The 23,563-nt window shown below is 48.8% G+C and overlaps 1 protein-coding gene across 4 annotated transcripts in view; it reads right to left on the bottom strand.

Annotated features, from left to right (window-relative positions):
- PHF20L1 (PHD finger protein 20 like 1) overlaps positions 1 to 23,563 on the bottom strand; it is a 764,530-nt gene that overhangs the window by 433,680 nt on the left and 307,287 nt on the right. For all 4 annotated transcript variants that reach the window (XM_069220776.1, XM_069220778.1, XM_069220775.1 and 1 more), the window contains one exon: positions 3,259 to 3,315. In XM_069220776.1, the coding sequence (XP_069076877.1) occupies positions 3,259 to 3,315 (57 nt within the window). The remainder of the gene's footprint in view (positions 1 to 3,258; positions 3,316 to 23,563) is intronic.

Genomic DNA, 23,563 nt, shown 5'->3' with positions numbered 1-23,563 from the left:
AAGGGCCTATGCTATTTGGGTCCTACTTTGACCTCTGCATCTGACCGGCCCTGTGTTGCTGGGTGTTTGGGGTAACGAACTCCCAACGGTGGGCTGCCTATGCCCCGGAGGCTGAACTTCTAAGTGCTTTACTTACCTAAAAAACTAACCAATACTTACCTCCCCAGGAACTGTTGATTTTTGCACTAGATGTCCACTTTTAAAAAAGATTATTGCCATTTTTGCCAAAACTGTGTACATTACTTTTTTAATTCAAAGTTCTATAGTTACCTATGCTAAGTACCTTACAATATATGTATTTTCTTTAATTCTGAATCTTGTGGTTCTAAAATAAAATAAGAAAATAATATTTTTCTATATAAACACCTATTGGCCTGGAGTTAAGTCTTTGAGTGTGTGTTCTCATTTATTGTGTGTGTGTACAACAAATGCTTAACACTATCCTCTGATAAGCCTTCTTCTCGACCACACTACCACAAAACAGAGCATTAGTATTATCTAATTTTGCCAGTATCAACCTCTAAAGGGAACCCTTGGACTCTGTGCACACTATCTCTCACTTTGAGATAACATATACAGAACCAACTTCCTACAGCAACCACATTTAGAGGACAAAGAAAACACAATCATTCTGGTCTTGGTTAGCAGGATCCCAGTGAAAATAGTCTTAAGCACACTGATAATAGGCAAAAAGTGGTGGTAACCATGCCAAAAAAGTAACTTTCCTACACGGAATCCAGGAGGATGCAGGAGACCCTTGAAGTTGCCCACAAGCAGTCCACGTCAGTGGCCAGCAGGGCCACCAACAAGCCTTGGCAAATGCAAATAGTAGTTGCAAGGCAAGTTTTAGGTTTTTGAGGACCTTCAAATTCTGAGTGACTCGACCCTTGGAACAGTCATGGCAGGCCTTAGCAGGAGGCAAAGCCAGACTGAGTCAACGGGGCTCCCACGAGTGACCCACTGGCAGCAGGCACACGGAGTTGCAGGATCTACCAGCCTGTCGTCGTCATCTTGAGGTGCCTGCAGATGCAGGGGAGTAAGTCCTTCACTACAAGAGAGATTCCTTCTTTGATGCAGGCAGAGTCCATGTGACCCTGGAGGATGCACAGCCACGGCTGTTGCAGAAATCTTGCAGGACCTGCAGAAACAATGTTGCAGTTGGAGCCCTCCCAATTGGAATACAGTCTTGTTTCAGTTCCAAAGCAGACCAGCAGAAGTTCTGGAGGCCAGGAGCAGAAGATGTCTTGCAGAGAGTTGCTTGAACAGCGTTGCTCAACGAATCGGAGGATCCATCTCAGATTCTCAATCTCTGAAGTGACCCACCTATCAAGGGGGTCAGGGACATTATCTACCTGGCCTATCCAGTCAGATGCTCCCAGGAGCCTCTGCAGAGCTCTGGGCGCCTCCCTAGGGGAGGAGCTGGGCAGGGTGGTGGTCACTCCGCTGACCTTTGTGTAGTTTTGTGCCAGTGGAAACAAGGGGTTCCTGAAGTGGTGCACACCGGATTACGCAGGAGAGTGCCAAATGTGCCCTTCAAAGCAGTCTGGTAGCGTTCAGAGGCCACCCCACCCCTTAGACACCTAAGACACAGGGGGAGGTGGTCACACCTCTTACTTGCAGGAAATCCTTTGTTCTGCTTCTCCGGCCTGAGCCTGGCTCATTAGCAGGAGGGCAGAACAGTGTCTGGGTCAGCAGCAACTAGACCCAGTAAGGCTGCATAGGCAGAACTGGGGAATCCACTAAGGGACCCCTAAAGTACCTTGTATCATTCAACTAACACTGGAATCGTGTAGTTATACGATTCCAACATCGTCGATACAAAAAATGCCTAGGTTCGGAGAAGACATTATGTAATTGGACCACTCGCGCTGACTAGTGCCATTACAAACCTTAAGATGGCTTCCTCGCACTTAGAGTCCAGGAATTGGCCTGGGGTATATAGGGGCACCCTGCTCAACCAGGGGTACCCTCACACTTAGAGACATGCACCATGCCCTTGGGCTTAAGGGCCTACCAGAGATGTGACTTATAATGTCCAAGTGTAGTTCCCAGGTTTGGTGGTGAAAGGGTGCATGCACCATTTCACGCATACTGCAATGGCAGGCCTGCAAGCACAGTTTGCAAGGGCTCCCACAGATGGCACAATACATGCTGCAGCCGATGGGGGAACCCTGGTGTACGAATGCCCTGCATATCTGAGGACCTTATACTAGGGACTTACATGGGAGCACTGGTATGCCAATTGTGGGTGTAAAGTTTACAAACAAACAAATTTAGAGGAGAGAGCATAGTCTCTAGGGGCCTGGTTAGAGGGATCCCAGTGAACTACAGTCTAAACACACTGACATGAGGCAAAAAAGTGGGGTCAACTATGCTAGAAAGATGTCACTTTCCTACACCCTTGGCCTGGTTTCTTCTTTCATAACCTGGTTTGTAGTATCCTTGGTAACAAGATAATGTTGATGTGCAACATAATGGCTTTGGGATACACAACTTGTAACCCTCTTGAGTTTTAGGTAGATAGGCTGCCAGAATCAGGAACTCCTCAATGAAAACATTCAAAGTCTTCTCCAGAACTGGAGAAGCATTCTTTAGCCATTAGAGAAAAATATGCCTGTATCACAGACTAGCTAACTGCTACCACCATGGTGGGGGGGGGAGGGTGTCAGGTGGAGAGGCTGGGTTACCCATAAAACGATCTAAGAGTGCATGTGTCAGAAGAAGCAGTAAATCAGTGTTTGTTCTACAACTGGCTATAATTGGACAGTGCTATGCATGAATGTGCAGTTCACCCTTACTTTCAGAAAATGAAAATCGACAAACGTTTGTCCACAAGGAGAAATACATCATCACTAATTAGGGGAAGATGGAATCAATGGATTTAGGAAATTAACCGAGAAATATTTAATATGGATGGTAAACTAACTGCATTCACAAAAGACATTAAGGATAGGAAATGGTAAGAGTATAGTAAAAATGTAGTTTGGCTTGAATATCTTGTAAAGAGTAAGTAGCTAGTCCAATCTTAACTTTATACTCCTCCATCCTGCATCAGCTTCATATTCCTACTTTACACATATATTCAGGCAAGGTCACACAAAGGTTTGCGGCATGAGATGGACACTGAAAATACCAGGCAAGTTATCAAGCTAAATTACTCAGAGTAATACTTCATTTTTCCATTGTTAAGGGAATAAATTAACAGTGTGGACCAACAAGTTAAATAAGTGTGAGGTAGATACTGCTTTGTTTTCATACCAAGCGATGTTGAGATTTTCTCTTCCAATTTCACCTTTTTTTCAGTTTTCACAATTCCTGCAAACAAAAAATAGAAACAGACTTCAACTGAGCAGGTATTCATGTCCTTCATTGTCAACGTATGTAAGGAAATGCCTCCTTGGCATGGTTACCCCCTGACTTTTTGCCTTTGCTGATGCTATGTTTTGAATTGAAAGTGTGCTGAGGCCTGCTAACCAGGCCCCAGCACCAGTGTTCTTTCCCTAACCTGTACTTTTGATTCCACAATTGGCACACCCTGGCCTCCAGATAAGTCCCTTGTAACTGGTACCTCTGGTACCAAGGGCCCTGATGCATGGGAAGGTCTCTAAGGGCTGCAGCATGTATTATGCCACCCTAGAGACCCCTCACTCAGCACAGACACACTGCTTACCAGCTTGTGTGTGCTAGTGAGAACAAACTGAGCAAGTCGACATGGCACTCCCCTCAGGGTGCCATGCCAGCCTCTCACTGCCTATGCAGTATAGGTAAGACACCCCTCTAGCAGGCCTTACAGCCCTAAGGCAGGGTGCACTATACCATAGGTGAGGGCACCAGTGCATGAGCACTGTGCCCCTACAGTGTCTAAGCAAAACCTTAGACATTGTAAGTGCAGGGTAGCCATAAGAGTATATGGTCTGGGAGTCTGTCAAACACGAACTCCACAGCACCATAATGGCTACACTGAAAACTGGGAAGTTTGGTATCAAACTTCTCAGCACAATAAATGCACACTGATGCCAGTGTACATTTTATTGTAAAATACACCCTGAAACTTAACCGACTATCTGTGTAGGCTGACTGGTTCCAGCAGCCTGCCACACTAGAGACATGTTGCTGGCCCCATGGGGAGAGTGCCTTTGTCACTCTGAGGCCAGTAACAAAGCCTGCACTGGGTGGAGATGCTAACACCTCCCCCAGGCAGGAGCTGTAACACCTGGCGGTGAGCCTCAAAGGCTCACCCCTTTGTCACAGCACCGCAGGACACTCCAGCTAGTGGAGTTGCCCGCCCCCTCCGGCCCCGGCCCCCACTTTTGGCGGCAAGGCCGGAGAAAATAATGAGAATAACAAGGAGGAGTCACTGGCCAGTCAGGACAGCCCCTAAGGTGTCCTGAGCTGAGGTGACTAACTTTTAGAAATCCTCCATCTTGCAGATGGAGGATTCCCCCAATAGGATTAGGGATGTGACCCCCTCCCCTTGGGAGGAGGCACACAAAGAGGGTGTACTCACCCTCAGGGCTAGTAGCCATTGGCTACTAACCCCCCAGACCTAAACACGCCCTTAAATTTAGTATTTAAGGGCTCTCCCTGAACCTAGAAATTAGATTCCTGCAACTACAAGAAGAAGGACTGCCGAGCTGACAAACCCCTGCAGAGGAAGAACAGAAGACACCAACTGCCTTGGCCCCAGACTTACCGGCCTGTCTCCTGCCTTCCAAAGAAACCTGCTCCAGCGACGCTTTCCAAGGGACCAGCGACCTCTGAATCCTCTGAGGACTGCCCTGCTTCGAAAAAGACAAGAAACTCCAGAGGACAGCGGCACTGCTCCAAAAGAACTGCAACTTTGTTACAAGGAGCAGATTTAAAGACCCCTGCGACTCCCTGCAAGAAGCGTGAGACTTGCAACACTGCACCCGGCGACCCAGACTCGACTGGTGGAGAACAACCAACTCAGGGAGGACCCTCCGGCGACTCTACGACTGTGAGTAACCAAAGTTGTCCCCCCTGAGCCCCCACAGCGACGCCTGCAGAGGGAATCCCCAGGCTCCCCCTGACCGTGACTGTCCGAACTCCATTTCCCGACGGCTGGAAAAGACCCTGCACCCGCAGCCCCCAGCCCCTAAAGAAACGGAACTTCTGTGCAGGAGTGACCCCCAGGAGGCCCTCTCCCTTGCCCAGGTGGTGGCTACCCCGAGGAGCCCCCCCCTTGCCTGCCTGCATCGCTGAAGAGACCCCTTGGTCTCCCATTGAAACCTGAAGGAAACCCGACGCGTGTTTGCACACTGCACCCGGCCGCCCCCACGCTGCTGAGGGTGTACTTTCTGTGCTACTTTGTGTCCCCCCCGGTGCCCTACAAAACCCCCCTGGTCTGCCCTCCGAAGACGCGGGTACTTACCTGCTGGCAGACTGGAACCGGGGCACCCCCTTCTCTCCATTATAGCCTATGCGTTTTGGGCACCTATTTGACCCTTGCACCTGACCGGCCCTGAGCTGCTGGTCTGATAACTTTGGGGTTGCTCTGAACCCCCAACGGTGGGCTACCTTGGACCAAAAACTGAAACCTGCAAGTGCCTTACTTACCTGTTGAAACTAACAATAACTTACCTCCCCCAGGAACTGTGAAAATTGCACAAAGTGTCCACTTTTAAAACAGCTTATTGTGTTTTATGTAAAAAGTATACATGCTAAAGTAATGATTCAAAGTTCCTAGAGTACTTACCTGCGATACCTTTCAAAAGACCTATTACATGTAAAATTTGAACCGGTGGTTCTTAAAATAAACTAAGAAAATATATTTTTCTATAACAAAACCTATTGGCTGGATTTGTCTCTGAGTGTGTGTACCTCATTTATTGTCTATGTGTATGTACAACAAATGCTTAACACTACTCCTTGGATAAGCCTACTGCTCGACCACACTACCACAAAATAGAGCATTAGTATTATCTCTTTTTACCACTATTTTACCTCTAAGGGGAACCCTTGGACTCTGTGCATGCTATTCCTTACTTTGAAATAGCACATACAGAGCCAACTTCCTACAACGCAGTATTTCCAATACAAATGTGATGCCAATGTATAAGAGATAGCTAGTTATGCATGTACGTTTCAACTTAAAGACATAAACAGAACAGATCACTACAAGTACCAGTAATATTCCTACTCCTGCTCCGGTGTATCCAATTTAGTCATGCTACTTGTAGGTAAGTGCCTCTTTTTGACATAATTACCCCCCACACACACACTTTTTGCCTAGTGTCTGATGTGATTTTGACTAAAAGTGCACTGGGTTCCCGCTAACCAGGTCCCCAGTGCCAGATCTCATTCCCTAAACTGTACGTTGTTTCCTCAAATGGCAAAGCCTTCAGCACCCTCTGTAAGTCCCTAGTAAATGGTGCCCCCAGTACCAGGGCCTGAAATGCTAAAGAGGGCCCCCCTAAGGGCTGCAACACAAATTGTGCCACTCTAAGGGGGCCCTCACCAAGCACATGACAGACTGCCATTGCAGGCTAATTGTCTTGGTGCAGACCAAAATGAAAAAACACCCCTTCACACATTCCTGTGTGCCATGCCCCCTAACACTGCATGCAATATACTTAAATCACACCTACAGCAGGCCTGACCGTCCTAAAGCAGGGTGCATTATATTACATGTGAGGGCATATCTGCAAGAGCAGAAATGTCCCTGCTATGTCTTTGTTAATTCTTAGACATAGTAAGTGGCTAGAGAAGCCATTTTAAATGCATGTGATCAATAAGAGTTTCCCTGCTACATGATGGATTCACTGAAGATTGGAATGTTTGGTATTAAACATCCCTCAATGATAAGCCCACACTGATTTCAGTGATAGATTTATCAATGCATGCACCCAGAGGGCACCTTAGAGGTGCCCCCTGAAAACCTACCACTCTCGCTTGCTTGATAACTGGTTTCTACCAGCCTGCTGCCCGGGACACGGTTCTGACCTCCTAGGGTGAGACACATCTGCTCTCAGGAGGCACAGAACAAAAGCCTGTTTGGGAAGAGGGAGTAACCCCCTGTTTAACACCGCCTCACACACGAAGACCTGCTGATTAGCATTCCTAAGGCAACAAGTCTCAAAGGGCTGCCACCTTTGAAATGCAAATCTGGCTCCCCTCACAGGAGAGGAAGCCACCCCCCCCACCCCCCTCCGTCCAGAGTCCACCTTGGCACATGGACAGGTGTGAAAATTAGCCAGTCAGGTAGGCCTGCCCAACTCAGGCTAGCACCACCCCTAAGGTGGACTAAGTCAAAGTGAACACGAATTTTCAGACGCAGCAATCTTTGAGAGAGCATACCAAGGATTCTGGGACATGGTTATGCCCACTTCCCACAGGAATTGGTTACATAGCGGGCGCAATGATCCCAAGAGTCAGTAGCCCACCCCTAATGCCCCTAAATTCTGTATTTAGGGGAGCCCCTGGCACCAGAGAAGCAGATCCTGATGACCTAAGAAGACCAAAGACACGAAAGAGCTGCTAAAGCAGAAGAGGAGAAAAAAGCAGCTGACCTGGTACTCTGTTGGTCTGTCTGCAACCCTCTTCGAAAATCTGCACCAAAGTTGACTCATCCTGCAGCTGTGACTCCAGAAACCTGGGAGAACTGCTTGCCTTCGAAAAAGACTCTAGACCTCCTGTGAACTGCGGACCTGTTCTCCAGTAAACACCAAAAGAAGGGACTGTGAAGGCTCTGGAACTGCTAAAACCAGACACCTGAAGTCACCAATTAACGCGCAGTCTCCAACCTGAGTTGAAGTGGACCACCGGTGCCAAGGCTCCCCAGCCCTCCAGAGTCCGAATCCATTGTCGTTTCAACCATCCTTAACTCCCAGATGACCCTGCAGCCTCTGCATGCAGTCCCCCTCTACCCCAACTGCTCAGGTAACGGAATGCAGACGCCTCTGCACCTGTCGCCCCTGAGAAGAGGATCAAAGGTGCCTACCTATGCCCGAGCATCGTGAGGCCTGAGCACCACTGTTGGTTCAGCCCGACTGGCCCCCAGGCCGGAGCCTGCAGCCTTCTTACGCAGTGACCGATCTACACTGAAACGCATTGGGCACCCAATACTGCTTTGCATCCTGCACCAGGCCACCCCCGTGACGCTGGTGGTGTACTGCTGGTGCTGCCTTGGACCTTGCCCACTACTCTACTCTGTTTGAAGAACTTGTTTTTCTACCATAGTATAACATTGCAGAACTCAGAAATTGCAGTGTTCACTTTTTAAAGTGAAAAGAATTCTTATTTAAAAACATACTTCCTGAACGATTTTTTCTCTGACGCCTATACATATATAAAGATACGTGCTATTTTTATGTGCGCGCACAAGGCGCTCCGTCCATCCTGTAATCTGTCTTTGGGCTTCAAATCAGGCCCATGTCACGTCAGTCACTTACATTGGTTCGTGGGCTTGCCTTTTAAAATCCTCTTGTTTTCATTTGTGAAAGGCATGTATACGTCATGCCTCTTCTGGTGTTTAGCCCACCTACACAGCACCTGTAAACTACTATAAACATACGAGGCTCAATGTTTTCAGCATGGGGTCCGGACTACTTTATCTGTTAATTTTCCACGCAGTGCGATCATGCTGCATTTTACATAGCACGATTGCGTGTTTTTTTTTCTTTACAAAGCTAATAGCTCCAACTCGAGCAAATGTGAAACCCACTGCATTGAAAATGCTGGTTATAAATTGGTGTGGCTCTTCATTTTGAGTCATGTGTCTCATTTATTGACTATTGTGTGTATTTGTAGATGTCTTGTACTCCTCTGTGTTAAGGCTAAGACTGCTCAACTATACTACCTCTAAATAGTGTACTTTAGAATTGTTTAGCTACCCCTGTCCACTCATTGGCGAACCCCTGGACTCTTTACACAGTGTATCTAATTATTTGATATACCACATAAACAGTCAGCTTCCTATACCATTTATATTCTTTGATGAAAGCAAGTAACTTTTTGCTACTGAACTTGAAAGAGTATAAATAAAAACAAATTAAAAGGTTTCAAAAGTAATCTTAAAACCACACATGTGGTAAAGTTAGAAAACGTCCTTCAAAGATCTACCTCATTTGTAAGTATAACTGAAATAACTGCTGTGTTAGAAAATGTCAGGATTTTTTTTTTAACAAACTTGAAATTGATAAATTGAACAGTGCTTGCCAGCTGTCTCCGAGTAACTCTTGCCTGGTCAACTGGATTCAAGGCTATGTACTTGCCTTCTAAGGCTGCACAATTTAAAATACTGTGTACTCTGTTCATTGAGGCCTGTAATATGACAGTGCAGGAGCAGAATGAAGCATACCCTTTTGTGAAAAAAAATTACGTATAAAAAAATAAAATCCTATTTCCTTTACTTATTCTCTTCTTTTTACTCAATTTCATTTTTATTTTATTCCCTTCTCGCTGGCCTGAAGACTGAGTGCAACGAAGATCTTGGACACCGATCCCAGGATCTTCCTTCTCAACTGAGATTGAGACCATCGGAGGGGTAACTGGTCAAGCTGCCAAGAACTTGAGGGACCACTCCCTCAAGGCCTTCGGTTTCATGGCATGGCACCTGACGCAGGTATTAACATTGTGGTCGCACTTGAAGCACTAAAGGTAAACAAAGTGCGGGTCAGTCACTGACAATGGTCAGTGACAGGCGCCGAAGGGCTTCAAGCCGGACTTCTAAGAGGAAATGCTTGTCACATCAGTAGAAAAACTCTCAAAAAGGTTCGACAAAGTAAAAAAAAGAACACCTTAGTTATAAGCTGACTGTTGGGGTGGCGATTCTTGGATCTGCCCTAATGAGGGGAGAAAAGAACGGACATCAGCATGCTGGGTGGTACCTATGTAGGCACAGCACACAACACTTCCGGTGCGGACGTCACCACATGGGGACGGCTAACACCGGGGTACTGCTCACAAAGAACTTTCCTGATCTAGTCTGACACCCGGGGAAAATTCAAAGTTAAGATATCTGCAGCTAGAAGCCTCTATCAGATCAGGTTTGTACGGATAGATGTAGGAAAGTCCTCTCCTTGTGGCATAGTTACCCCACTTTGTGGCGGATGTCAGTGTGCCTAGACTGTTTCCACTAGGATCCTGCTAATCAGGACCCCAGTGATTGTGCTCTATCCTCCAAATTTGATTGTATTGGTACTTCATAAACCCCACAATTGATCTACTGGTGTACCTCTGCAAGTCCCTGCTGGATGGTACACAGGGGCATGGGAAGACCAGGGATCTCCCATGGGCTGCAGCATGTATTATGCCACCCAGGGGAGCCCATGCAAAATGTGTCTGCAGGCTTGACATTTGCAGCCTGCGTGAAATGGTGCATGTCCACCCCTTTGTTAGTCCCTTTCAGCTCTAAGGGCAGGGTGCAGGTCTTTGTGAGTGTGGACACACCTGCATGAGCAGAGGTGCCCCTACGAACTCCAGTTCCAATTACCTGGACCTCCTAAGTGCGGGGAAGCCATTTTATCTAGGTTGTGGTCACTCGTCCAACTACATAATGGTAACTCGGATCCTGGGCAGTATTGCTCCTACCAGTCTTCCAGGATCTGCAAGCAGCCCATGTTGCTGCAGCCCCTCAGACAGGATTCTGCCCTCCTACAGCTTGACCAGCTCAAGCAGGGGAAAGCAGAACAAAGGATTTCCTGTGGAGAGGGGTGCAGCCTCCTCTGATTTGGAAATAAGTGTTGCTGTGGAGGGGTAGCTTCCCCTCTCCACTGGACTGCTATGAAGGGCACATTTGGTGCCCTCCTTGCATAAACTAGTTTGCACCAGTCCAGGGACCCCCGGTCCCTGCTCTGGCGCAAAACTCAAAGGAAAGGGGAGTGACCACTCCCCTGATCATCACCACCCCAGAGGTGGTGCCCAGAGCTCCTCTAGGTGGCCACTTGATTCTGCCATCTTGAATCCAAGATGTGCAGAGGCCCCTGGGAGTATCTGAGTGGCCAGGTCAGGCAGGTGACGGCACAGCCCCCTCCTGATGGGTGGCCACCTTCCTAGGTGACCAAACCTCCTTTTAGGAGACTCCCTTGCAGATGGGACCCCAAATTAGACGTCAAAGACTCCACTAGGACTCCTATGCATAGTTCACTTCATCTTTTGGCCACTGGAAATGCAACTGGACTCTTCAGGAACCAACAATCTGCAACTCCAGCGACTACTCCGCTTTCAATCATTGTTTCTCCAACTCCTCCCAGAAACAGCATAATTTCCCTGGCGGTGCATCCTCTGAGGTCAGAGTCTTCAGCCTGCAACAAGAAGTAAGAAGGCATCTCCCATGCAGTGAAGGAATCACTCCCCTGCATCTGCAGGCACCAACTGCATCGACAACCAGCTGCGTGGATCTGCTCTCCTCCGGAACTGCGTGGATCCTGCATCACAGGTGTGGTCTGGGGTGCTCCCCTTGGTCCTCTGCCAGCTGTTCAACTGAGGAGACGGTAAGCCCTTGCATCTCCTTGCAGTAGAGCAACCCTGTGCACCACCTCTCTTAAAGCAACCAGGGCTTGTTTACTCCTGCTCCAAGGGATCTTCAGGCTCTGTGTAGCCCCAACACCATGCACTTCTTCCTGCCAAGCACAGTCTCCTCTCTGCTGCTCCAGAGACGTGGGACTCCTCTTCAGGCGTGCTGACTGGGCCTCACTGCAACTTACTGTGCCTGCTGTCAGTGGGTAGCCTGTGGGGGCTGTGACTGCTTCTGTTGGCTCTCCTGACTGCTGAGAGTCACCTCGGACTCCTCTCCTTGGGTCAAGTCCCCTGGACCCTGCTGGTCCTCTTCAGCTTTGCAACTCTTCTTTTTTTCCTTATGCGTTTGGCAACGCTTGTTGGTGATTCTCCTTCACCACTGACTCACTGCAACCCGACAACCAACATAGGACACCATCTGCATTGCTTCAGGGACACCTCTTCATTTCATGTGCTGCTCAGTTGGTCTTCTTCCCCCGTCGACCTGGTCCTGCATCCACAGAAGGGTGGGTAGTGGCTCCTACCAAGACCGGACACTCCCATCACGAACTGGACTCTGTCCCCTTCCTTTGCAGGACCTCTTTTGCTAGAATCCACCTTTGGGTTCTTCCAGTTTGGTCTAGGTCTTGCACAATCCTCTTGTCAAGTCCTCCTGTTAGTTCTGAGGAAAAACAGGTACTTACCTCTGCTCTCTTAGTCGCTGGGGGTCACTCTGGTACTCACCTTTTGAGATTTCTAGTTCCTCGAGCTCCACTTTAACGACTGCACATCCTTGGGTGGGGAGGACTGTATCTCACATTCCACTTCCTTAGTATATGGTTTGGCCCTTCCCTAGGGGCCTCACTAATTCTAATACTTTTGCCTATGATTGTTGTTTTCTATGATATTTCCTAATTGCTAATGTGTATATAATTAGTATATATAATTAGTGTGTACTTAACTCCAGTGGGTGGGAACTGTATGTATTCTAGTGTTGTGGTATTATCATAAAGTACCTTAATTGTTTTAACACTGTGTGGTGCTTTCATTTGTGATAGTGCTGAGTGACTATAGTGGTATTGCACAAGCTTTGCATACTGCATACATCTCACTAATAGGGGATATCTGGACCTGGTATAAGGTGATAACACAATAGGTGCTCACCACACACCAGGCCAGCTTCCTACAACTGGATTTTTTTCACTTTAAAGTTTGGGTTAAATGTAATGCAGTCACCTAGAGTGACTTTAGGCGACCAACCCCAGTGGGGACCAGCAAAGTCCTCAGAGTCAATTACTGCCATAGGTGAAGCAGCCTCCAGGCAGTTCCAGACACTTTGTTGCCTTGCAGTGGATTCCTATGAAAGTTGTCCTGATGGAAAGGGATGAAGGATGCTGAAGATGCTCATGGATGCTGTGGAGTTGACTCGGTTCCTCCTGAAGCTACTCCTTGGTCCATGAAGGGGGTGAGGTGGGTCATGGTCACAGGGCTGACGCCCCACAAAGTCTTCTCATTACTGGCAGAAGTCCAGAAAACAGTGGGCTACCAGTCGGGCCAGTGTTGTGGTCACAGAAATCTTTCCCTGGGCGAAAACTCTGCTTCTGGCAACAGAGCTGCATTCTGTCAACTCTTACAGGCCCAGCGAGCTCAGGTGCAACTTTGAGTGCTGGGTCCTGGTCTCTGGTGCTGCATGGCAGTGGTCTGAAGATTCTAGGCCACTACCTTGCCCCTGGACTACCACCTTGCCCCAGCAGGTTTCTCAGCTGTTATGGCCCTGTGCTATAAACAGGTCAGCCAACTGACCCTTCGAGTCTCTTTGCTTTGGCTGGGGTCTGGACACGACTTCTCTACAAGCAGGACACTGCACAGTTCCTCTTCTTTGCTAACCACTAAGCTTCAGCAGGTGCAGTCCATGCTGGTGTAGCCTCTCTTTGCCAGCCGCATGACACAGCAGGGCAGTCCTCCTATTCCAGTCAAGATCTGAGTTCTGGGAGCCAGAGGTGCCCTATTTATGCTCAGAAAATGGCCTTACAGTAGAATGTCGTTGGCAGCCAATGGGGTACTAGATTCCCATCCATCCTGATGACCAGTTCCTGGGAAGTGTGGCATCTGGCTAGGACAAGATGCACCAATCTGCCTACTCCCAACAGGGCAAAATCCCGCTCTCGGCGTCCAGAGCTCCGTAGACCAACCCAGTGGCGTGGCTACCAAGTGGGGGAACATATCTAGAAAAACTGGTTGACAGTTTATTTACCCCTCTTCTTCCCAGGTGCCAACTAGTATGCCTAAACAATGGGGCTGTCCCTCTCCCAAGCGCCCCACAGTTGCTGTTCAAAAGTGCTGGCTTCTTCGAAGCTCTCCTTTTGAGCCAACGTGTGGCTTCCTGGAGAAGGGAGTTAACACCTCTCTCCAGTGCAGGCCTCCTACTGTCTCCTTTCCTGGGAGTTGTTAGCACGTCTCTCCATGAGGGTAGAAAGAAATCTGTCTTGGGTTCAAGCTCCTTGTGAAAATGTACAGGAGACTGAAGGCAACAAAGAGGTAACTTTGTAAAAGTTGCACACAGTAATTGTTAAATGAATTTTGACTTCAGAATCAAACTGGGCTTAATGCCACACAACCACAACAATAACACACCCCATTTCCTCACAGGATTTTACTAGTAGGACAAACACATTTTTGCCATTGAAAGGGATGCAGATATACTTCGGGGTGGAAACCGGACAGAGCCAAAAAGAATGAGCTGGATATAAACTTCCCAGCTTGTAGTAACTCTCTACCATGCTTGTGGTAAACCTTGTAGATGTAGGAGGCTGGCTCAATGTATGGTGTACACCTATGGTGTGGCATCCTCTACTGAGTCCAGGCAACCCTTAGTGACAGTGAGTAGGTGTCCAGATAGTAAATGCTCTCTAGGAGTAGTTGAGGCGAGCAGCTGGAGCTTATCCTGGAGGAATGTAAAGCACTTCCAATACCACAGTAGTCAGACAGTAACTCACTCACACAAAGGAAGCACACAAGTTTTGTACAAATAAAATAGTCTTTATTACAGCACTACTACTACACTAGCATTAGTATTTCTCCCTTTGGAGCTATCTACACACAATATATACACAAAAATACCCAGCACAAATAGCATAAAACACACAGGTCCCTATTGGGGGATTTGGTGGGAGGGGAGAGGACTACAACCATATACAAAGAAAGTGGAAATTGCAATAGTGAACCGAACCAAGATAAGTGTGGTAGTTAGCTAGGGGCTGGAGTTAGATGAAAACGCAAGAGTTAAGTGCAGTAAGTGTCCACAACGACCAGGTGCAAGGTAGTTACTCACCCAGTCATACCATAGGATAACACAGGGAGTAGTGGTTGGAGTTTACATGATTCAAGGCACTTCCCAGTGGACTCCGAGGAAACCAACAGACAAGAGGAAGGTTGGAGACTGCCCCCTCACCCGAGGATACCAAGAACACAGGCCTAACTACACCAGGGGACCCGGATGCAGCGGTGAGAAGGGACTCTATCTGAAGTCAGTGGAAGACTTGGATTGTTCTGCTGCTGTCACGACCTGTGGACCAGGCCGGTGGAACCCAGGGACGGATTCCAGACCTGGAGGAACTGGAAAGGAAGGGGACAGAGTTCAGCACTCTTGGAGATGCCTAGTTGGTGCAGGCTGCAATGCCCACCCTCCTAGAGAAGTTCCTGCAAGTAGGTGGAGGAAGAAGTCTAGATGCGGGGTCCGGGAGCTGCAGAAGATACCAGGAGTCGCCTACAAGCGGTCTCTCAACGGTTACCAGACTATAGGTGGGTCAGTGACCAGCAAGGTCGCCAACTAGCGCTGGCAAATGCAAGCAGGGGGCTGAAGAGGTATTTGCAGATTTGCAGAGTTTTGAGGACCAGCAAGGTCCAGGAGACTCTACCCTGGAGACAGAATCAGGGCTGGCCCTCAGCACGCATGAAGGCCAGCAGAAGTTGTTTGAGCCGTCGTGAGTGACCCACAGGCAATAGACACAGGGAGTCACAAGGAGGCCTCAGCAGCACAACAAAACAGAAGATGCAGGAGTTGCAGGACAGAGGCTGATCTTCGAGTTGCAGAGTGCTGGAGGCAAGGACTTATGGCGCCCGAAAAAGTCCTGGAGGAAAAGTCAAGAAGCCTTGGCAAGAGCAACAGTCGTGATGCACAGGGATTCAAGTCCAGTGGAAGGAGCAGGGGCCCACAGTCTCACAAGCTGGTCAGAAGACAAACGGGACCCAGAGGAAGCACGGACTCACAACCTGCAAAGCAGATCCTTTTGATGTCTATGGAACAGCAGACCCAACCAGCTGGTCGATGTCTTGAGGTGCCTGCAGAAGCAGGGGAGTGACTCCTTCACTCCAAGGGAGATTCCTTCGTGTTCCAGGTGTAAACAGAGTCCTTGTGACCGTGGATGATACACAGCCTTGGATGTTGCAGAATTCTTGCAGGATCTGAAGAAACAATGTTGCAATGGGAGCCTTCCCACCAGAAGCAGCTGTGTTCTGTTCCAAAGCAGCGGTTCTAGAGGCCAGGAATAGAAGACATCTTGCAGGGAGTTCCTCTTTTAGAGTCTTGCTTGAATGATCTGAGGATCCACCGATGAGGTAGCCCTTAAGTAACCCTAAAAGGGGGTTGGTCATTCTCTGAAGCGACCCACCTATCAGAGGGGGTCAGGAACATCATCTACCTGGTCTAACCACTCAGATGCTCCCAGGGGCCTCACCCATCTTGTTTCCAAGATGGCAGAATCAAGTGAGCACCTGGCAGTGCTCTGTGCACCCCTCTAAGGGAGGGGCTGGACAGGGAGGTGGTCTAGGTACCTAAGTACTATATAATAGGGACTTACATAGGTACACCAGTATACCAATGGCGGATGTATAAAGTTTTCCAGCAACCAAATTTAGGGGAGAGATCACAGACACTGGGGTCCTGATTAGCACGATCCCCGTGAACTACAGTCTAAACACATTGCCATCACACAAAAAGTAGGGGCAACTATGCTAGAAAAATGGCACTTTCATACAGTTGAGATGGTTGACAATATCTGATCTTCTCACAATGTTACCTTTCATATCATGAAAGGAGGCCCACTGAGTTGATGATTTTTTCCCCTCCCACTAGTTCTCAAGCCATACTAATCTTGAAGCTCTCCTTATCTGGAAATTGTGCATCTCCTGTTTTCTAACAGTGTGCAATGCTAGGAAGACTGACGGTACATGTATCATGATTTAGAGGGGGCATCAGGTAATGGTTCGTATTTCTTTATCACCTTGGTTGTTAGTAGCACCACTTTAAAGACTCTTTAAAGTTTTCCTATATGGACATTATGGTACTCGTAAGCAGGAACTTCATTTTTCATAAGGTCATTACAAAACGTTGGCCTCTTTTTCCATGATATACAGCTTCATCTTGTGAAGATCTACTGCCCTCAGAGTGATTATGTGGTACATGGTTTTGTCACTCGAGGATGAAGCCTTTATTGTCTAGGGATCTAAACTGGAATTGTCCCAAGGATCCACACTGTGCACAATGCGGAGCCTTGCTGGGCGAGGGAAAGAAACAGCAGTAGAGCCTCGGAAGGAAGGTCAGAAAGGAGGTCAGACTTGTCTGTGCACCATGTCACCATCTTTTTTCCAACGACAGGCAAATATGGTTTTGGTGGAGGGACGCCTGGCTGCTAAGATGAGGTTACAGACTTTGGGAGGAAGGTCAAAAGATGCCAAATGCCGCCGCTCAATATCCATGCAAGAAGGCGGAGAGTGTACAGGTTCAGGTGAAGAACCCTCCCCTGCTGCTGTGAAAGAAGATCTAACCAAAGGGGCAGTCTGATCGGAGATCAATGCTTAGCAGCTTGGGATACCAGACTCTCCATGCCCCGTCCAGAGCCACAAGGATAACTGGGATCCGGTTGTTCTTGATCTTCTTGAGAACTCTGGGCAGGAATGGTATGGGTAGAAAGGCGTACAGGAGGCCTGAGTTTCATTTGAAAAGAAGTGTCTCAAGCACCTTGGAAACTCCAGCTCAAAACAATTGCTGACTGTAGGAAGTTGGCCTGGTGTGTGGTGAGCACCTTTGGGGTTATCACCTTATACCAGGTCCAGGTATCCCCTATGAGTGAGGTGTAGATAGTGTCTAAGAAGCCATGGCTCTCTAGAGGTAGCTGTGGATGAACAGCTAAGACCTATCTAGGAGACGTGCAAAGCTTATGCGATACCAAAACAGCCACACAGCACTTATACACATGAAGGAACCACACAGGGTGACAAAAAAGGTACTTTATTATGGTAACACAGACACTAAAATACTGTATAGGCAAGACTCCACTAGGTGGTGAGTAAACACACTATTATATACACCTTGGAAGTCAGTGATCAGCATAGAAAGCAATAGCAAATAGTAAAACAAAAAATAGTGAAGGCCCTATGGGGAGGCCAAACCATATACTAAGTAAGTGGAATGTGAAAGGCAGTTCCCCACCCAAGGACGTTTAATCAGTAGAGGGGAGCTGGAGGAACTCCAAAAGGTAAGCACCAGGTTGACCCCCAGCAACCAGGAGAGAAGAGGTAAGTACAAGGTTTTTCACCAAACTCACAGAAGAGCATTGGAAAAAGGACTGTGCAAGACCCAGACAAGACTGGAAGAAACCAAAAGGTGGATCCAGACAGAAGAGGACCTGCAAAAGAAGGGCACCAAGTCCGGTTTGATTTGGCGTGTCCGGCTGTGGCAGGAACCACTACCCATTCTTCTGTGGATACAGGACCAGGTCGACGGTGGATGAAGAAAGTCAGCAGTGCAAAACAGGAGCTGAAGAGGAGTTCCAGAAGTGGGGCAAGTGATGTCCCACATCGTAAGTCATAATGCAGTCAGTCAGTGGTGCTGGAAAACCACCAACAAGAAGCCTTGTAAATGCCAGAGTCGGTGAAAAAGGATTTGCAAGGCTGAAAAGGACCAGCTAGACCCAGGGGACTCAACCCAAAGAGGGGAGTCTGAGGTGACCTGCCGCAGCTGGGAGAGTCACAAGAAGAGGAGGCAGCCTCCACAGGCGACCCACAGACAGCAGGAAAAGGAGTTGCACTGAGGTCCACTTTGCACACCTGGAGAGGAGTCCCACCTCGCTGGAGCAGCAGGCAGGAGACTGATTTGCAGGGAAGAGTGCTGGAAGCCGGGGCTACATGCAGCCTGAAGATCTATCGAAGGAGGAACAAATTAATTTTGGTTTCTTAGGACTTACCACACCCACAATTGTCATACTGGTGCCACAAATAAGTCCCTAGTATATGGTACTTAGGTACCAAGGGTATCAGGGAACTAGGGGTTCCCCAATACCCTGTAAATGTATTGTGCCATCCATGGGAGCCCATGCAAAATGTGTGTGCAGGCCTGCCACTGCAGCCTCCGTGAAAAGGTTCATGCACCCTTTCACTACATGTCACTGTAAGTCACCCCTATGGCAGACCCTCCTAGCTCAGAGAGCACAGTGTAGTTACCTGTATGTGAGGGCACCCCGCATGAGCAGAGGTGCCCCTACGAACTCCAGCTTCATTTCCCTGGACTTCTTAAGTGCGAGAAAGCCATTTTACCCGTGTACTGGACGCAGGTTACCACCTGTGTCCAGCTACATTATGGTACCTCCGAACTTGGGCATGTTTGGTATCAAGTATGTCAGAATCAAACTGTTGCCAGCATTGGTTGTATGATTTCATGCACACTGTGGGCCCCTTAGAGGACACTCAACCTAGCTCCTACCAGTCTTCTGGAGTTTTCCGGGCAGCCAGCATTGCTGACACCCAACAGGCAGGTTTCTGCCCTCCTGCAGCTTGACCAGCTCAGGAGTTGGAAATAGGTGTTACATTGCTTGGGAGGGGTAGCCTCCCAAAGCCACCGGTATGCTTTGAAGTGCACATTTGGTGCTGTCCTTGCATAAACAGTTTGGTCCAGTTCAGGGACCCACGATCCCTACTCTGGCATGAAAGTGGACAATGGAAAGGGGAGTAACCACTCCCCTGCCACCCACCACCCCAGGGGTGGTGCCCAGAGCTCCTCCAGGTGGCCACTTGATTCTGCGATCTTGAATCCATGATGGGCAGAAGCCTCTGGGAGCGTCTGACAGGCAGGTTACATCACAGCCCCCTCCTGATAGGTGGTCACCCTGCTAGGTGACCAATCCCCCCCTTCCTTGGATATTTAGGGTCTCCCACTTGGGTGGGTCCTCAGATTTGATGTGCAAGATTCCAAAAGGACTCCGCTACATCGTTTACTTCACCTTCTGGATACTGGAACTGCAACTGGACCCTCCAGGAACTGACAATCTGCAACTACAGTGACGAGACTGCTCCTTCCAGCAACTGCAACATTTCCATGGCTGTACATCCTCGGAGGGTGACAAGTCTTCAGTCTGCACAAAAAGCAAGGAATCTCCCTTGGAGTGAAGGAGTCACTCCCCTGGATCCACAGGCACCAACTGCCACGATGACCGGCTGCATGGATCTCCTTTCCTCCAGAGCTGTGTGGACGTGCATCATGGGTGGTGGTCTGGAGTGGTCCCCTTGGCCCTCTCTACCAGCTGTCTAACTTGGGAGACGGTAAGCGCTTGCCTCTCCATGCAGGACAGTACCCCCGTGCACCACGTATCTTGCAGCTACCAAGGCTTGTTGGCATCTCCTCCAAGGGATCTTCAGGCTCTGTGTAGCCCCAGCGCCCTGAACTCTTCCCTGCAATGCACAGTCCTCTGCATGCTTTTCCAGCGACGTGTGACTCCTTTCTATGTGTGCAGTGTGAGCCTCACCGTGATTCCTGTGCTTGCTGCCTGTGGGTCGCCTGTGGGGGCTGCTGCCTTTTCCTCACTGCTGAGAGTAACCAGGGCCTCCCTTCGGTGGGTTGGGCCCCCTGGACCTTGCTGGTCCTCAGCAGCCTTGCATTTCTTCTTCAACGATTCCTGCCTTTGCCAAGGCTTGTTGGTGGTGGTTTTTCCACACCTCTAACCAACTGCAACTCTCCTTCCGACAGGGGACATCAACTGCATCATTTCAGGAACTCTTCTGCTGCTGCACTGCTGACTGTCTTCGCCCACCGTCAACTTGGTCCTGCATCCACAGACGGGTGGGTAGTGGCTTCTGACACTATCGGACACTCCAATGTGAACTGGACTTGGTCCCCTTCCTTTACAGGTATTCCTCTTACAGGATCCACCTTTGCTCTTGTGCAGTCTTGTCTGGGTCTTGCAAAATCCTCTGAATTCTTTTTGGGAGGGTTTGGGGAGAACCAGATACATACCTCTTTTCTCTTGGTCGCTGGCGGGTGCTCTGGTAATTACCTTTTGGGGTTCCTAGTTCCTCCAGCTCCCCTCTAACTATTCTACCTCCTTGGGCAGAGGCCCGATTTTCGTGTTTCACTTACTTAGTATATGGTTTGGTTCACCCCTAGGGCCTTCCGTACTTGCTATTCTTTTCACTGTTTTCTATTGTCCTTTATGCTGATCACTGACTTCTAATGTGTTCATAATAGTGTGTTTACTTACCTCCAGTTGGGGTATTGCCTCTACAGTATTTTGGTATTTGTGTTAGCATAGTGAAGTACCTTTATTTCTGTAACACCGTGTGGTTCTTTCATGTGTGTAAGTGCTGCGTGACTACAGTGGTATTGCATAAGCTTTGCATGTCTCCTGGATAAGTCTTGGCTGCTCATTCATAGCTACCTCTACAGAGCCCTGGCTTACTAGACACTATCTACACCTTACTAATAGAGGATACCTGGACCTTGTATAAGGTGATAACACCATCGGTGCTCACCACACACCAGGCCAGCTTCCAACACTACCCTCATCTTGAGTCTTACCTACTTCCTTCTTTTTACGGTCACCCCATGTGCGAGATTTCCTACTCGCCCTGGTGCGGACCCACTTGTCGGTCTTCTTTCTCAATTCTTTGGGATAGGTCAGATCAAAGTCCACCAGGTACTGATGCAGCTGATCAGATATACAGTTGTTCAAAATGAGCTTTCTCAGAATTCGATTGCATAAGCCCTGGTGGTCTCATGCAACCAGCCTTCCAGAGCTTTCAGAGAACAGTTAACAAAATCTACAGAATCCTGGTAGGACTCCTTTTTGGTTTTTACTGAACTTTTCCCCAGTTTCCTCCTAACCCTCCCCAGTGTAGCCTAAGTCTACAATGTCTAGGACCAGAGGTGCCCCAAAGCCCTGGGGATCTAAGTACCATATACTAGGGACCTATATGGGGGCACCAGTATGCCAATTGTGGGATGTGCTAAGTCCTAAGCAACCAAATTTAGAGAGAGAGAGAGAGAGAGAGAGAGAGCGCGCACAGTCACTGGTATCCTGGTTAGCAGTATCCCAGTAAACGCAGGCAAAAAGTGGGGTAACCATGCCAAAAGAGGCTACTTTCCTACACTGACATTGCGCGTTCTCTGCAGAGGTGAACAGTTCTAACCAAGGATCTACTCCCTGCGGAAAACCCTCCAAAAGGAGATGTTATTTGTGACCAGCTAGGTGTTTTCGACTGAGTTTGTCCGCTCTGTTTAGAGAGACAACCAGATGCTGAACCACTAGGGATATGCCCTCTGTTCCAGAGATGTTCAGAGGCAAAGATCCTCTTGACAAAGGATCCACAACCCCACTCGCCCTGCTCGATGCAGTACCACATGGCGGTGGTGTTGTACGTGAATACCTGCACTATCTTTCCCTTGACAGAGGGAAGCAAGGCTTTTATGGCCAGTCTGATTGCATGGAGCTCCAGCAAGTTGATGTGGAGTCCCGCTTCTGCTGGCAAACAGATTCCTCTGATTACCACCTCCCCCAGATGGCCGTCCCATCCCAGGAGTAACGCATCAGTCACTACTGTCAGATCTGGGTGGGGAAGAGAGAGGGATCTGCCTCTGGCCCAATCGTGGTTCATTAACCACCACTGCAGGTCTTGCGCTGTTCCCTCTGAGATCTGGACCATGTTGGAGAGATTCGAAGCCCACTAGAACTTCAGGTCCCACTGCAGAGCCTGTATGTGCCATCTGGCATGTGTCACCAGCAGGATGCAGGAGGCCATGAGGCCTAGCAGCCCCAGAGTCAGTCTCATCGAAATCCAGGACAGAGGCTGAAACACCCATATCATAGCCTAATCCTGGACTCACCATTTGGGAGGACAAGCCCAAAATTGCACTGTTTCCAGAGCAGCTCCAATGAAAGGGAACACCTGAGAGGGAGTCAGGTGTGACTACGGCACACTTATAAAGAACTTTAGCGATTGCAGGTGGTTTGCCTTAATCTGGAGGTGGGAGACTACAACCTGAGGTGAAACCGACTTCAACAACCAGTCGTCAAGATAGGGGGAGGCTGAAACCCCTGATTTCTGCAGATGAGCTGCAACCACCACCACCATCACCATCACCTTGATGAACACCCAAGGGGCACGATTAAGGCAGAAGGGGAGCAGGGTAAACTGAACGTGCTCATGGCCTACTGTGAACCACAAGTAGTGTCTGGGAGCAGAATGGGCATGTGAAAATAAGCGTACTGCACGCCTAACACTAACATGCAGCCTCCAGGGCAGACAAGATCTGGGCAAACGTGATCATTCTGAACTTCTCCTCCTTGAGGAAGAGACTGAGGGCTTGTAGGTCTAGAAGAGGGTCAAGTCCCTTTTCTTTTTGGTGACCAGAAAGTAGCCGAAATAGAATCCACAGCCTACTTCCGGCACCGGAACACTCTCTATGGTTCCCTTGGCCAAGACAGCTGCAATTTCCTCACGGAGAAGGGAAAGATGTTCCCTCATCATCCAGTCGTAAGATGGAGAGGCAGTCTCGAAGGGGAGTAGCCCATTCGGACGATCTGCAAAACCCACCCTTCTGAAGTAATGGATTGCCAGTAAAGCAGGTGATGGTGAATCCTGTCGCCAACAGGGTGTACTTGGTGGGGAAAAGGCAGACTAGGAGGATTTAGAGACTAAAGGGTGGGGGTTGTGGTGAGGAGTAAGGGGAGGTTGGGGGGTGGAATGATAGGACTTTTGGCCAACTGACCGACAGGGTCCTGCGCCCTCAGCCATGAACAGGCTGGGTAGCAAGCGTGGGTGGAACGATTGCTGGATG

Source organism: Pleurodeles waltl, chromosome 2_2 (assembly GCF_031143425.1).
Source record: "Pleurodeles waltl isolate 20211129_DDA chromosome 2_2, aPleWal1.hap1.20221129, whole genome shotgun sequence".
In the NCBI taxonomy this organism is placed as follows: Eukaryota; Metazoa; Chordata; class Amphibia; order Caudata; family Salamandridae; genus Pleurodeles; species Pleurodeles waltl.
This window is presented reverse-complemented; position numbering and strand designations above follow the sequence as displayed.